The 15000-nt window shown below is 48.2% G+C and overlaps 2 protein-coding genes across 2 annotated transcripts in view; both read left to right on the plus strand.

Annotated features, from left to right (window-relative positions):
- Nucleotides 1-7768, plus strand: part of LOC115356088 (opsin-5-like) — a 9755-nt gene extending 1987 nt beyond the window's left edge. Inside the window, exons 2-6 of the mRNA XM_030047134.1 lie at nt 1-201; nt 411-510; nt 1494-1598; nt 2946-3169; nt 6675-7768. The exon at nt 1-201 is cut by the window's left edge and continues 5 nt beyond it. Of these exons, the coding sequence (XP_029902994.1) occupies nt 1-201; nt 411-510; nt 1494-1598; nt 2946-3169; nt 6675-7157 (1113 nt within the window). The 3' untranslated portion in view covers nt 7158-7768. The remainder of the gene's footprint in view (nt 202-410; nt 511-1493; nt 1599-2945; nt 3170-6674) is intronic.
- A 2214-nt stretch (nt 7769-9982) lies between these two features.
- Nucleotides 9983-15000, plus strand: part of LOC115356163 (uncharacterized) — a 15717-nt gene continuing 10699 nt past the window's right edge. Inside the window, exons 1-6 of the mRNA XM_030047260.1 lie at nt 9983-10127; nt 10223-10371; nt 10740-11012; nt 13155-13201; nt 13632-13719; nt 13800-13847. Coding sequence (XP_029903120.1) covers nt 9983-10127; nt 10223-10371; nt 10740-11012; nt 13155-13201; nt 13632-13719; nt 13800-13847 — 750 coding nt within the window. The remainder of the gene's footprint in view (nt 10128-10222; nt 10372-10739; nt 11013-13154; nt 13202-13631; nt 13720-13799; nt 13848-15000) is intronic.

The raw sequence follows: 15000 nt of genomic DNA on the forward strand, positions 1-15000 counted from the left end.
CTCTCGTGGTTCGGGAACAGCATCGTGCTCTTCGTCCTCTATAAGCAGAGAGCGTCTCTGCAGCCGAGCGACTTCCTGACCTTCAGCCTCGCCGTCTCCGACGCCTCCGTCTCCGTGTTCGGATACTCGCGCGGCGTCGTCCAGATCTTCAACGTCTTCAAGGACAACGGCTACCTGGTGTCCTCCGTCTGGACCTGCCAGGTACCAGGCGCACCTGCAGCACACCTGACCAGGGGGGGGGGGGGGGGGGGGGGGGGGCTGACCAGTAAAAACTACTGCCTCTTTTCAGTACTTATGTAACTGTAAATTCATGTAAATAATTTGTGTGTGTGTGCGTGTGTGTGTGTCTCTGTGTGTGTGTGTGTGTGTGTGTGTGTGTGTGTGTGCGTGTGTGTGTGTGTGTGTGTCAGGTGGACGGTTTCTTCACGCTGGTCTTTGGTCTCAGCAGCATCAACACGCTGACAGTCATCAGCATCACCCGCTACATCAAGGGCTGTCACCCAAACAGAGGTCTCACACACACACATACACACACACACACACACACACACACACACACACACACTGCGATGACAGCAGGTGGGCGGAGTCTGTTTCCTCATCATCTGAAACCTGAACCAAGTTGTGATATTAAAAATAAAATAAAGCATCTATAGTCAACATTGGTTGTATTCAGTGAGATCCAATATGGCCGCCGCAGGGCCTGTCGACCAATCAGCAACCAGGATGAAAGCATAACAATGAGCACTAGGCTCCGCCCCCTTTACATCTGAAGTCCCAAGAGTCTTCACAGCCTTTCACATTTAAAAAAATCCCGACCCGTAAATACTTTAAATAGATAGAGAGATAGATAGATAGATAGAGAGATAGATAGATAGATAGATAGATAGATAGATAGACTTTACTGATCCCAGCCAATCATTTAATCAGAATACAGTTTGTCCTCATTTTTTATTATCTCATTAAAATCTTTTTTCATTGTTTTTAGTTTGTTTGGTTGTTTTTTTTTAAAACTGTTGTTCTGCTCATTTGTTTTATTAATTCTCTGGAAACGGCCTGTTCATTACTGATGTGGCTCAGGGAGCCTCAGAGTGTCAGCAGGCCAAGGGTTCAACAGCTTCCAGTCAAATAAATTAAACTGCGGGCCCCCGGAGGACCCTCAGGGGCCCCCAGAGGACCCTCAGGGGCCCCCTGGAGGACCTTCAGGGGGCCCCGGAGGACCTTCAGGGCCCCCTGGAGGACCTTCAGGGCCCCCCGGAGGACCTTCAGGGCCCCCTGGAGGACCTTCAGGGCCCCCTGGAGGACCCTCAGGGGCCCCCTGGAGGACCTTCAGGGGGCCCCTGAGGGTCCTCCAGGGGGCCCCAGGGATCTATGATGACTTGATCAGTTATCAGTTATCAGAAACTCTAATGTGCATCCACACTGTTAAAGGAGCAGTTCACCAAACTAAACAGCTGTGTTGTTTGTTTGTTTGTTTGTTTGTTTGTTTGCAGCTCACCTGATCACCAACGCCAGCGTGTCCGTCTGCCTGCTGCTCATCTGGCTCGGGGCGGCGTTCTGGTCCGGGGCGCCGCTGCTGGGCTGGGGCGGCTACGTGGGTACGAACACCGACCCCGAGCATGTGGCCGCCGCCCGGCCTCTCCCCTTAACCTCTGACCTCTTAGCCCCTAACCCTAACCCTTCACCTCTAACCTCTTAGCCCCTAACCCTTAACCTCTGACCTCTTAGCCCCTAACCCTAACCCTTCACCTCTAACCTCTTAGCCCCTAACCCTCACCCTTAACCTCTGACCTCTTAGCCCCTAACCCTAACCCTTCACCTCTAACCTCTTAGCCCCTAACCCTTAACCTCTGACCTCTTAGCCCCTAACCCTAACCCTTCACCTCTAACCTCTTAGCCCCTAACCCTAACCCTTAACCTCTGACCTCTTAGCCCCTAACCCTAACCCTTAACCTCTAACCTCTTAGCCCCTAACCCTAACCCTTAACCTCTAACCTCTTAGCCCCTAACCCTTAACCTCTAACCTCTTAGCCCCTAACCCTAACCCTTAACCTCTAACCTCTTAGCCCCTAACCCTTAACCTCTAACCTCTTAGCCCCTAACCCTTAACCTCTAACCTCTTAGCCCCTAACCCTTAACCTCTAACCTCTTAGCCCCTAACCCTAACCCTTAACCTCTAACCTCTTAGCCCCTAACCCTTAACCTCTAACCTCTTAGCCCCTAACCCTTAACCTCTAACCTCTTAGCCCCTAACCCTTAACCTCTAACCTCTTAGCCCTTAACCCTCACCCTTCGGATATCAGCAGCTGCTAATCAGCTGCAAGCAAATATTTAAAAATCAGGTTTCCATAACATCTGTTTAAATGAATGATGGGTGGGCCATGATGTCACTCTGAGGTCAGAGGTCAAACCTCAGGTCCTGGTCCATTTGCTGCGTCAGTGTCAGATGTGAAAGATAGATAGATAGATAGATATACTTTATTGATCCCAACCAGGGAAATTCTGAAAGGGTTGATTTTTTCGGTTGTCATGTCCTCTTCTTTTAGAGTCACATGCTTTGGTCCTCGAAACAACATGTAGGCCTAATAACTATCCATGGTGGCGGTGATCAGGGTGGCGGGACTGAATGCACCTGGCTGCTGTGATCTGCTGTGAGCTACCGCTCATTACCAAACTTCTGGGTCACGTAAACCGGACCAATTAAATAATAAAATCAAATTCAGTCCTGATTCCCGTTTTTCCATTTCGTATTTTTGATCCGAGCCTAAAATTGAACTATGAAAAACCAGGCATATTTTGGATTTTGGTGTTAGATTAAAAAACAAATAACAAAATAACCAGTCACTTTTTCATTTTTTAAAAATTTTGATTGGCAATTGAAAACAGAAAGAACGAATGATTCACAGATTCAGGTGCTCCAGCACTTTCAATTCACTTCTTTTCAGATCGCGGATATGGAACCTGCGAGATCGACTGGGCCAAAGCCAACTACTCCACCGTCTACAAGTCCTACATCATCTCCATCCTGGTCTGCTGCTTCCTGGTCCCCGTGCTCATCATGCTCTTCTGCTACGTCTCCATCATCAACACGGTGAAGAGAGGCAACGCCCTGGCCTCCGAGGGCGACCTGACCGACCGCCAGAGGAAGATCGAGAGAGACGTCACCATTGTGAGTCCCGCTCAGGACTTTCCTCTGATCAGACCTGCTGACGCCAGCAGAACCACCTGGTGTTAACATGCGTCCCACATCCACATGGTAACCAGGTGTGATGTAACCAGATTACAGTCACACCTGCTGTTAATCTGCATCTCTGCAATCTGATCGCACATTGATGTGGAAAACTTCGGTCCAAATCAGGCCAGATTGACTGCAGAAAACTTCTTAGACTTGGTACCAAAAACACCAATAAAATAAGTGTTGGAGGCTCCAAAAATCAAGACTAAGAACAAGGCAGAGTCTTAAGCAGGCAGGTTTATTTTCATTCTCAAATGGAAACAAACAGTGAGTCGATCCCTGAGGAAGACTGGTGTTCTTAGTTTATCCACCTGTTCATATGTTCTCCGATCCCTGGGTGCCCACCCTTCCTATTTTCCTTTGTCAGCAATTTTGTTCACACAAAGAGCTCCTGTATTATCCCAGTGTCAGCGTTCGGCCAGCCGGTGAGATAAAAGCTACTAATTGGGCCATATTTACCTTTGGGCTTGTAGATTTTGAATGCCGGCCGATTCTTTGCGGCCACTTTTCCAGATAAGAAGAGGGCTGATCGGACATTCTCACACTAGGTTAGGCTTTGAAGTGAAGGCAGCATAGACATTTTTGTGGTCAGTGCAGGTGGATGTCTATTCATTTAAAAGTATATTCAGGCCTTCTTAAACCTCTCTACTGCCCTGCTCAAGCTCATTAAAGAGTGTAGTCTAGACCTGTCAGGCATCTTACTGCCCAGTCTGTGTAATAACAAAAAGGGTAATCCAGCCTTCACAACCATGCTACTGTTCTGTCTGGGTACCTTAAAAGAAGGTAGTCCAGCCTTTTAAAGCTCACTGATGTGATGTCCATGGGGATTTTAAAAATACAGTCTAGTCTTCTAAACATTAGTACTGTGAGGTCTGTGTAGATTTAAAAAGCACAGTATGAGTTTTTCCCACATTTGCTACCCTCTACAGTGTGGACACTTCTACAACATCCGATCACACACAAGTCACATCCTCTTTATTTCCATGTAATTCCTCCTCGTGGATGTGAGACGCATCTGCATTTACAACCTGGACCCTCCAGGGTAGAGTCAGTCTACCTGTGTGACTGTGTCCCTGACCCTGTTCCCACCTGGCAGCTCTCAGTTCAGGTGCAAACAGGGCTCTGTGTGTCCTCAGTGCGTCTTGAGATCTGATCTCAGGACACATTCAGAGGCTGGGACGCTTTTGTCCACATCACATTAGAGGTATAAACACACAGGTGACCCAGGACGGACTGAAGCCCCGCCCACTCACCTGCCGTCCTCCTCCTCCTGTGTGACTCAGCAGCTGGACTGTCAGCTGATGATCAGATCAAAGTGAAGAGCAGCTGCTTCATGCAGAAACACACAGACTGTCCGCCTGCAGGGGGCGCTGCAGGGGAGCAGGAGGAGCTCAGCTGCCCTCTGTAAGACAGGCGCTCCCCTAAAAACATCAGGCAAGACTCTAAAATATGTATTGATAATATGCAGGTATTTTTTCTTCCATATAAAATTTGGAGGCGGTGCCTCGGTGCGAGTAAACCCTTTCTCTGTAGCCCCAGATGCCACTGAGTTAGTTTAGTGAGTTTAATTTTCTTTTTTTTTTAATCTTGTCTGTAATGTCAGACTCATATCAGAGCCATGAAAGAGGCCCCGCCCACCAGCACATTCAAACAGTTCGGCGTCAGGTTCAGGCTGATTTATCCACCGCAGCTCAGAGCCCGACCCTCTCAAACCCACTGGAATAATTCAATAATCTGAGCCTGAATGTGATCGGAGCGAGTCTGTAATAATCCAGATGTGTGATTGATGGAGCATTAAAATGAGGCTGGAGTGAGCAAGGATGCCTCTTTTTGTCAACGGCGTTTTATTTTTTACTTTTTTGGTTTTTGTGTGGAAGGAGGACAAGTGAGGTAAGAAGTTCATTGAGAACTTGCAAATGGAAATGATAGGTGTTTATGTGCATATTAAACAGGAAAGTGAGATCCAATCACAAGTGGGCAGGTGAGCCACATCTTATGCCAGGTGTGAGCAGATGGACTGAGAGCTGTCCGCCTGTGATCAGTGCTTGTGCCCATGGGTTTTTTTTTTTATTATTATTCTTTAAATAGCTGACCGGCCCATACAACCTGCATAATGATTTCGGCAAATAAAGTCACTGCAAGAGTTTGTTTACTCAGCACCGGGCCGGCCCTGAGACACGCTGCTCTGCGCCCCATTGGTTATTTTTCTTCACTGACACGGGGCTGGCCCAATCAGATCACAGCCTGTGGCTCGGTGCGCCGGTGTGCAGTGCAACGCGGGTCGAACGTTATCTCATAGGATCTACTGAGATGGAGAGGAAATGCAAAGGCGGCGCAGAGAAACTGCGAGAAAAAAAAAGCGGCTGTCAATTTTCAAACAGATCGGACTTTTTCGCTTTCAGAGTTTTTCGTAATTAATCAACATGAATGAAGAATGAGCCCAGACAATGCAAAAGGAACATAATCCCCAATGGCAGAGCCGATAGTGTGTCTGTCTGCCATGCTGGAGATTGGGGGTTCAGTTCCCCTCCTGGACAAGAGTGTGTTTTTACTTTGTTAACCATGACAATGAAGTGATTCTTATTATTCTGCCTGTCATTGCCTGACACACACAGTGGCATTTAGGGTTTCTGTCATTTTCATTTCTGTACTCTTTTTGTGAATTTGTAACCCAGGTGCTAAATTATTATTATCATTATTATTATTGTTATTATTATTTTGGCCTTTTTTAATGCCTTGTTCTAACTTTATGGGGAGATATATATACCAATCGAATCAGATTCAGATTTAAAGGATTTGTGTGGTATACTTTGTTTGTCGCCATGACCTTCCTATGTGCAGTTTGGGCTCATTCTCCATTCATGTTGATAGGCACCTGCACTTACTGATCTGAAATAGATGCCCAAAAGGTGTTGGCCAGTTGTGGCCTGTTCAATAGAATAAAAAGTTCAATTCCTATTCATCTATTGTATTTTATTGTTCCACTATAGTACTATAGTCCAGTATGACTGGGGCAGCCAAGTAATTTGACATATCTGAACAATTCTTTTAAAAAGTAACGTAATAGTTACTTTTCCTGGTAATTAATTACTTTTTAGTAGAAGTAACTAGTAACTATAATTAATTACTTTTTCAAAGTAATGTGCCCAACACTGCTGATGACAGCTAACTAATTGCATGGCATTATGGCTTTAAAGAGTTGCACAGTTGGTAAACACATTTAAGAGCAAAAAGACCGGAAAGGTGTGTGTTATCGAATGTGGTGGGCCGGTCTGGTCCAAAATGCCCGGGCCGATTTTTTGTCCCTGTCCGCCCCTGCTTGTGCCCCATAAGTGTTGAAACGTGTGGAAGAGGAGGGCCAGTCCGAGCTGTCAGAGCAGAGGAAGCCGTTTCAGAAACTAAATGACGTGACGTGACAAACCTCTTGGTGTCTCCCCAGGTGTCCATAGTGATCTGCACCGCCTTCATCCTGGCCTGGTCGCCGTACGCCGTGGTGTCCATGTGGTCCGCCTGGGGTTTCCACGTGCCCAGCCTCACCAGCATCTTCACCCGCCTCTTCGCCAAGTCCGCCAGCTTCTACAACCCGCTCATCTACTTCGGCCTGAGCTCCAAGTTCCGTAAGGACGTGGCGATCCTGCTGCCCTGCACCCGCGAGGCCAAGGACACCGTCAAGCTCAAACGCTTCAAGCCCAAAGCCGACGGCCACGTCTGCGGCCGGCCCAGGGCTTCTCCCGTCAAGAAGCGCCTGCCGGACCCCAACCCGTACCCGAACCCGTACCCGGACCCGGCCCCGGCCCCAGGCCTGGTCCCGGGCCTGGACTCCGGCGTGGGCAGCCCTCGCTGCACGCCGCCGCCCGCCAACAGGGAAGTCTTCTACATCGAAATGCCCACAGGGCCCGAGTCCGAGTGCGACAGACTCTGAACACCTGAGGACAAACTTCATCAGTTTATCATCAAAATGAAAGGAACGTTATGACCTGCTCACCTGTACACCTGCTCACCTGTTCACCTGTTCACCTGTTCAACTGTTCACATGTTCATCTGCTCACCTGTTCTGCTGTAAAGGTGTTATCAAAGGAAACCAGCTGCGAACAAGCAGGGACCAATCAGTTATTAGTCCTGGCAGATTATTGGGATAAATATATGTGTGTGTGTGTGTGTGTGTGTGTGTGTGTGTGTGTGTGTGTTAATTTAATTTAATCTTCATTAAATTAAATAATACTTTTGTCAGGGCAATTTGTCTTTCTCATAAATTACCATAAGTTTTCCTCGAAAATCTCGTTTCAAATTCCCTTCCCTATTTTCCAGAGCACGGGGACTCCTTCTCTTTCTCCTTCTTCTCCTTCTTCTTCTTCTTCTTCTTCTTCTTCTTCTTCTTCTGTTTATTTAAATTTATCTATTTGTTCATTTGTGTCTTCTGTGTCTGATGATTTGTTTCTGTAGTTTGTGTTTCGTCTGAATCGGTTTCCTCTTCCTGCTGCACCTTTTGCTTTGTGTTCAGTTTGATCCTAATAAAGTTGGACTGGGCGTCCCAGAGCCTGGAGGCTGGTGTCTGTGCTCCTGTAGCGTCTGCCAGGTGGCAGCAGGTGAGATGATGAGCAGGTGAGAGGGGTCTTTGCAGAGCCTGTCAGTCTGCAGCCGTGCAGCTCAGCAGCCCGACAGGCAGCATGAGAGACGCTGTGGACAGAACGCCACCGCCAACCTCCTCTCCACGCCGTTCCTCCTCAAGTCTCTGCTGGGATCTTCTGACAGAATCCACGGTGTTGGGCGACCAGGAGAGCTTCTCCGAAACGTGGAATTTAAACTTTTGCATTCTCTCCACTTTTGCTCCATTTATGAAGAAGAGGTATCGAACATTTCTGTCCAAACTGAGCCGGTCTGTGCGGTCCGGTCAAACACAGAAGAAAAACCAACAGCAGGACATTCTGAATGCAGGAAACACACACAACAATAAACCTGTAGAAATCCATGAGGTCACGTTCAAGTTCCAGTTTAGAAGAAACAAAACAAGAAGAAACACAAACATCAAACATGTGGAGATCAAACACGTCACAGTGGTGATGTGGCTCAGTGCACATCTTGTACTGTAGATCAAATCAAATCAAATATTAAAAATCAACAAAATAAAATAATAAAATAAATTAATATAAATTAATAAATAATATAAAAAATAAATAAGTAGGTAAAATGAATAAAGTCAAATAGATAAGATAAATAAACATTAAAAAAATAAAAGAGGATAAACTAAAATACGATTTTAAAAAATCTGAAAATAACTCAAATAAATCCCTACTCTGAGCTGCTTGTGACGCGTCCTGATCTTCAAACCCTTCAGCCAGTCAGATAAATTATGTTGTGATGTTTATCAGTTATTCCCTCCTAAAAGTTTCAGATGGTTCCTGTACAGGAAACCAGGTGTGTTGTCCCAGTGCATTGTGGGTCCATCCTCTGTTTCCTGTGGTGGACGATCAGTGTGCGTGTAGTTCCTCTGAATGTCCACATGGTGGCAGTGTTGCATCAGTCCAGCTCAGTCTCAGGAGAGCAGCTGATGGCCATCTGACGCCAGACGTGTGTGTGTGTGTGTGTGTGTGTGTGTTTCACTGACAGACAGGCAGATGAAGCCCCGCCCCCTCAGCTTGCAGCTGTGTTCTCAACAGGAAGTAGCTGGTTTAGCTCCGCCCCTGGCAGCAGAGGATGACCTCATCTGTTAAATGAAATGTTCCTGTGCTGTCGGCCCTCAGAGCGTCAGCCTCAGCCTCGGCCTCAGCAGCTCCTCTCTCTCTGTCTCTGAGAGAGTGTGTGTGTGTGTGTGAGTGTGTGTCTGTGAGTGAGTGTGTGTGTGTGTGTGTGTGTGAGTGTGTGTGTGTGTGTGTGTGTGTGTGTGTGTGTGGGTGAGTGTGTGAGTGTGTGTGTGAGTGTGTGTGTGTGTGTGTGTGTGTGTGTGTGTGTGAGCATGTCGGGTGGCGGGCGGCGCCGGGTGCAGCCCTTCACCATCGGCACCAGGCTTTGGGTCCCGGCTGACCTGAGAGCAGCGGAGGAGCCGGACGGCGCCCCTCCTGCCTCCTGCACCTCCTCCCTGCAGGAGGCGGAGCCTGAGCTGGACCCCCGCGGCCCCTCCCGCTCCATCAGGAAGATCCACATCACACAGGAGCATGCTGGGATACCAGGTGCCACCCCTTCATCATCCACACAGCACAGGGAGGAGGAGGAGGAGGAAGAGGAGGAAGAGGAGGAGGAGGAGGAGGAGGGTGGCCGTCAGGTACTGAGCCTTCATCTCACTTTTTATTGTCAACAACAAAAAAAAAAAATAAATAAACAGAAAAGAACCTCAGACAACAAAAACTGATAAAACATTTTGTCCAAAAAAAAAAAAAGAAAACAACTTCACTTTTGATTTAAATACAAAATAAAAAGTAGATTCTGAGCAGAAGAAGCTGTGAGTGTAGATCCTAACCCAACACACACACACACACACACACACACACACCCTCCCGGCTGTGTGTGTGTGTGGCCTCATATGGAACAGTCTCTGTGTCCAAAACATCCAATCAGAGCTTCTGGTTCTGAGGTCATGTGACGTGGTCGTGACGCCCGGCGGGTTCTTCCTGCCGAGCAGAAACTCAAGTCAAATGTTCTGTGGTCTGAGTTTCCCGGCGCAGAACGTTCTCGAGGAGTCAGAGTGACAAACCTCCACGAGGAGAACAGAAATGTAGCGTATGGAGCGTAACGTCATCATCAGCCCGGAACATGAGGAACGTGAGGAACGTGAGGAACGTGTTGAACAGACTCGGCTGGTTCCTCTCCAACTCTGAGCTCATGTTCCTCGTCTGCCAGGAAACTGCACACTCTGACACCCCAGGGTTCCTCACAGGTTCCTCAGAGACTCGCAACAGTAGCACCTCATGGTTCCTCACAAAGAACTCCATGGGACTTGAAGAAACTTTTGGAATTTTGTAGAGCCATTTGGAAACTTCTGGAACCTTGAAGAACCTGTGGAACAAGTTAGGACACCTTTGGACAGTTTAGAAGGTTGTGGAACCTCGTGGAACCATCTGCTTACCGAGTTCCTCTGGCTGCAGGTTCACACCCTCTGCAGGTTCCTCAGAGCACTGCAGGTTACAGAGCCGTGTTCTGCTGTGAGAACATGAGAACATCAGACACAAAGAAACAGATTAAACCTCAACCAGCCCTTTTTATTTATTTATTTATTTTGTTTGTTTCTAAATTTTTAGTTCATTATTTTACTGACAGGAGTTCGGCTCTAAATTACATCAGAAGACATGAAATATCGTATAAAATCTCATAAACTTCAACTTGAACTTGAGGTCGGCCGGCCGGCCTGCAGGTTACCATGGCAACATGACCGGCTCCGGCTCATCATCAACCGACTCATTGATCTTGAATCAGCATCAGAAACTAAGAACATTCCTGATTTCTGTTTGTAGTTTTACTTTCAGTTTGTCGGTGGTCAGCTCTCCTCTCTGACGTCTCTCCTGTCGCGCAGTTTCAGCCTCCGGCAGCGCCGCTCAGGTCGGCGGCTCGCCGACAGGAAGCGGCTCATCGACAGGAAGGTGGTCGACAGGAAGCGGCTGAAGAGCCAGAGGAGGAGAGCTCAGCTGATCAGGGACCAAACGGGACCAAAGTGGCGTTCGGTCCTCGCCGAGGCGGCCCTGCTGATGGCGCCGAGCCTCCCGGTCCCACCGCCGGCCTCATCGTGACCTCTGACCTGCAGACAGCCGGAGACCAAAGAGCTGCTGAGGATCAGCCGCTGCACAGGGTCAGCCTCCATCTGACACCTCACACCTGCAACACACCTGCAACACACCTGTAACACACCCACCTCACACCTGCAACACACCCACAACACACCTGCAACACACCCACAACACACCTGCAACACACCTGTAACACACCCACCTCACACCTGCAACACACCTGCAACACACCTGTAACACACCCACCTCACACCTGCAACACACCCACAACACACCTGCAACACACCTGCAATACACCCGCAACACACCTGCAACACACCTGTAACACACCTGTAACACACCCACCTCACACCTGCAACACACCCACAACACACCTGCAACACACCTGCAACACACCTGCGTCACACCCGTAACACACCTTCAACACACCCGCAACACACCCGCAACACACCCGCAACACACCTGTAACACAACCGTAACACATCTGAACACACCTGTAACACACCTTCAACACCCCTTCAACACACCTTCAACACACCTGCAACACACCCACAACACACCCACAACACACCTGTAACACACCCGTAACACACCCATAACACACCCGTAACACACCTGTAACACACCTGAACACACCTGTAACACACCTGAACACACCTGTAACACACCTGAAACCTATAACACAGCTGTAACACACCTGAACACACCTGTAACACAGCTGCAACACACCTGTAACACACCTGAACACACCTCTAACACACCTGAACACACCTGAACACACCTGAACATACCTCTAACACACCTGCAACACACCTGTAACACACCTGAACACACCTGTAACACACCTGAACACACCTGTAACACAGCTGCAACACACCTGTAACACACCTGAACACACCTCTAACACACCTGAACACACCTGAACACACCTGAACATACCTCTAACACACCTGTAACACACCTGTAACACACCTGAACACACCTGTAGCACAGCTGCAACACACCTGAACACACCTGAACACACCTGTAACACAGCTGTAACACAGCTGCAACACACCTGTAACACACCTGAACACACCTGAACATACCTCTAACACACCTGTAACACACCTGAACACACCTGAACATACCTCTAACACACCTGTAACACACCTGAACACGCCTGTAACACAGCTGCAACACACCTGTAACACACCTGAACACACCTGTAACACACCTGTAACACAGCTGTAACACAGCTGCAACACAGCTGCAACACACCTGTAACACACCTGTAACACAGCTGCAACACACCTGTAACACACCTGTAACACACCTGAACACACCTGTAACACACCTGTAACACAGCTGTAACACAGCTGCAACACACCTGTAACACACCTGTAACACACCTGAACACACCTGCAACACAGCTGAACACAGCTGAACACACCTGAACACACCTGAACACACCTGTAACACACCTGAACACACCTCTAACACACCTGCAACACAGCTGTAACACACCTGTAACACAGCTGCAACACACCTGTAACACACCTGTAACACACCTGAACACACCTGTAACACACCTGTAACACACCTGAACACACCTCTAACACACCTGCAACACACCTGTAACACACCTGCAACACACCTGTAACACAGCTGCAACACAGCTGAACACACCTGAACACACCTGAACACACCTGTAACACACCTGAACACACCTGTAACACACCTGTAACACACCTGAACACACCTCTAACACACCTGCAACACAGCTGTAACACACCTGTAACACAGCTGCAACACACCTGTAACACACCTGAACACACCTGAACACACCTGTAACACACCTGCAACACACCTGTAACACACCTGAACACACCTGAACACACCTGTAACACACCTGAACACACCTCTAACACACCTGCAACACAGCTGTAACACACCTGTAACACACCTGTAACACACCTGAACACACCTCTAACACACCTGCAACACACCTGTAACACAGCTGCAACACACCTGTAACACACCTGTAACACAGCTGCAACACACCTGTAACACAGCTGTAACACAGCTGCAACACACCTGAACACACCTGAACACACCTGTAACACACCTGTAACACACCTGTAACACAGCTGCAACACACCTGCAACACACCTGCAACACAGTTCTCTCCCAGAACCTGGTCGAGTGTTTTCTTCATGTTGCAGGACGCAGAGGAAGAGGAGGAGACGGTGATGAAGGCCGCTGAGCACCTGTACGTCTGCTGCTTCTTCTTTTGTTTACCTGATCCTGTCCAGCGCAGCTGCTGATTGGCTGATGACACCATCTGCGTGTGTGTGTGTGTGGGTGTGTGTGTGTCTGTCTGTCTGTCTCTGTGTGTGTGTGTGTGTGTGTGTGTGTGTGTGTGTGTGTCTGTCTGTCTGTCTGTCTTTCTCTGTGTGTGTGTGTGTGTGTGTGTGTGTGTGTCTGTCTGTCTGTCTTTCTGTGTGTGTGTGTGTGTGTGTGTGTGTGTGTGTGTCTCTCTCTGTGTGTGTGTGTGTGTGTGTGTGTGTGTGTGTGTGTGTGTGTGTGTGTCTGTCTGTCTGTCTTTCTGTGTGTGTGTGTGTGTGTGTGTGTGTGTGTGTGTGTGTGTGTGTGTGTGTCTCTGTGTGTGTGTGTGTGTGTGTGTGTGTGTGTGTCCTCAGGGGCCCCCAGCAGGGGGTGCTGCTGGCTCTGGACGTCTCCTTGTTCTACCTGCAGGCCGACGGCCTCCTGTCGTCCATCAGCAGGAAGGTAAACACACACAGGAAACAGGAAGGAGCTTCACGTGCTGATTGGTCTGAATTTAAATTTAAATTGTTTCTCCTCTGCAGCGACGAGGATCAGCTGATCAGACAGACGACATCATCGCTCAGATCCGTGTAAGTTCCACTTCCTGTTCCAAACTGCGTAAGGTGAGGCTCATGTGTACCTGACTGACGTGTAGCTGACATGTAGCTCACGTGTAGCTGACATGTTGACGTGTTGTTGACGTGTTGCTGACATGTTGACGTGTAGCTCACGTGTAGCTGACATGTTGATGTGTTGTTGACGTGTTGCTGACATGTTGACGTGTTGCTGACATGTTGACGTGTAGCTCACGTGTAGCTGACATGTTGATGTGTTGTTGACATGTTGACGTGTTGTTGACATGTAGTTGACATGTTTACGTGTAGCTCACGTGTAGCTGACATGTTGACGTGTTGTTGACATGTTGACGTGTTGTTGACGTGTAGTTGACATGTTTACGTGTAGCTCACGTGTAGCTGACATGTTGACATGTTGTTGACATGTTGACGTGTAGCTCACGTGTAGCTGACATGTTGACATGTTGACATGTTGTTGACATGTTGACGTGTAGCTCACGTGTAGCTGACATGTTGACGTGTTGTTGACATGTTGACGTGTTGTTGACCTGTTGACGTGTAGTTGACATGTTTACGTGTAGCTCACGTGTAGCTGACATGTTGACGTGTAGCTGACATGTTGACGTGTAGCTCACGTGTAGCTGACATGTTGACGTGTTGTTGACATGTTGACGTGTTGTTGACGTGTAGTTGACATGTTTACATGTAGCTCACGTGTAGCTGACATGTTGACGTGTAGCTGACATGTTGACGTGTTGTTGACGTGTAGTTGACATGGTTAAGTGTAGCTCACGTGTAGCTGACATGTTGACGTGTAGCTGACATGTTGACGTGTTGTTGACGTGTAGTTGACATGTTTACGTGTAGCTCACGTGTAGCTGACATGTTGACATGTAGTTGACGTGTAGCTGACATGTTGATGTGTAGTTGACGTGTAGCTGACATGTTGATGTGTAGTTGACGTGTAGCTAACATGTTGACGTGTAGCTGACATGTTGATGTATAGCTGACATGTTGACGTGTAGCTGACATGTTGACATGTAGTTGACGTGTAGCTGACATGTTGACGTGTTGTTGACGTGTTGTTGACATGTTGACGTGTAGCTAACATGTTGACGTGTAGCTAACATGTTGACATGTTGTTGACGTGTAGTTGACGTGTAGCTGA

The sequence above is a fragment of the Myripristis murdjan genome, chromosome 1 (assembly GCF_902150065.1).
Source record: "Myripristis murdjan chromosome 1, fMyrMur1.1, whole genome shotgun sequence".
NCBI lineage: Eukaryota > Metazoa > Chordata > Actinopteri > Holocentriformes > Holocentridae > Myripristis > Myripristis murdjan.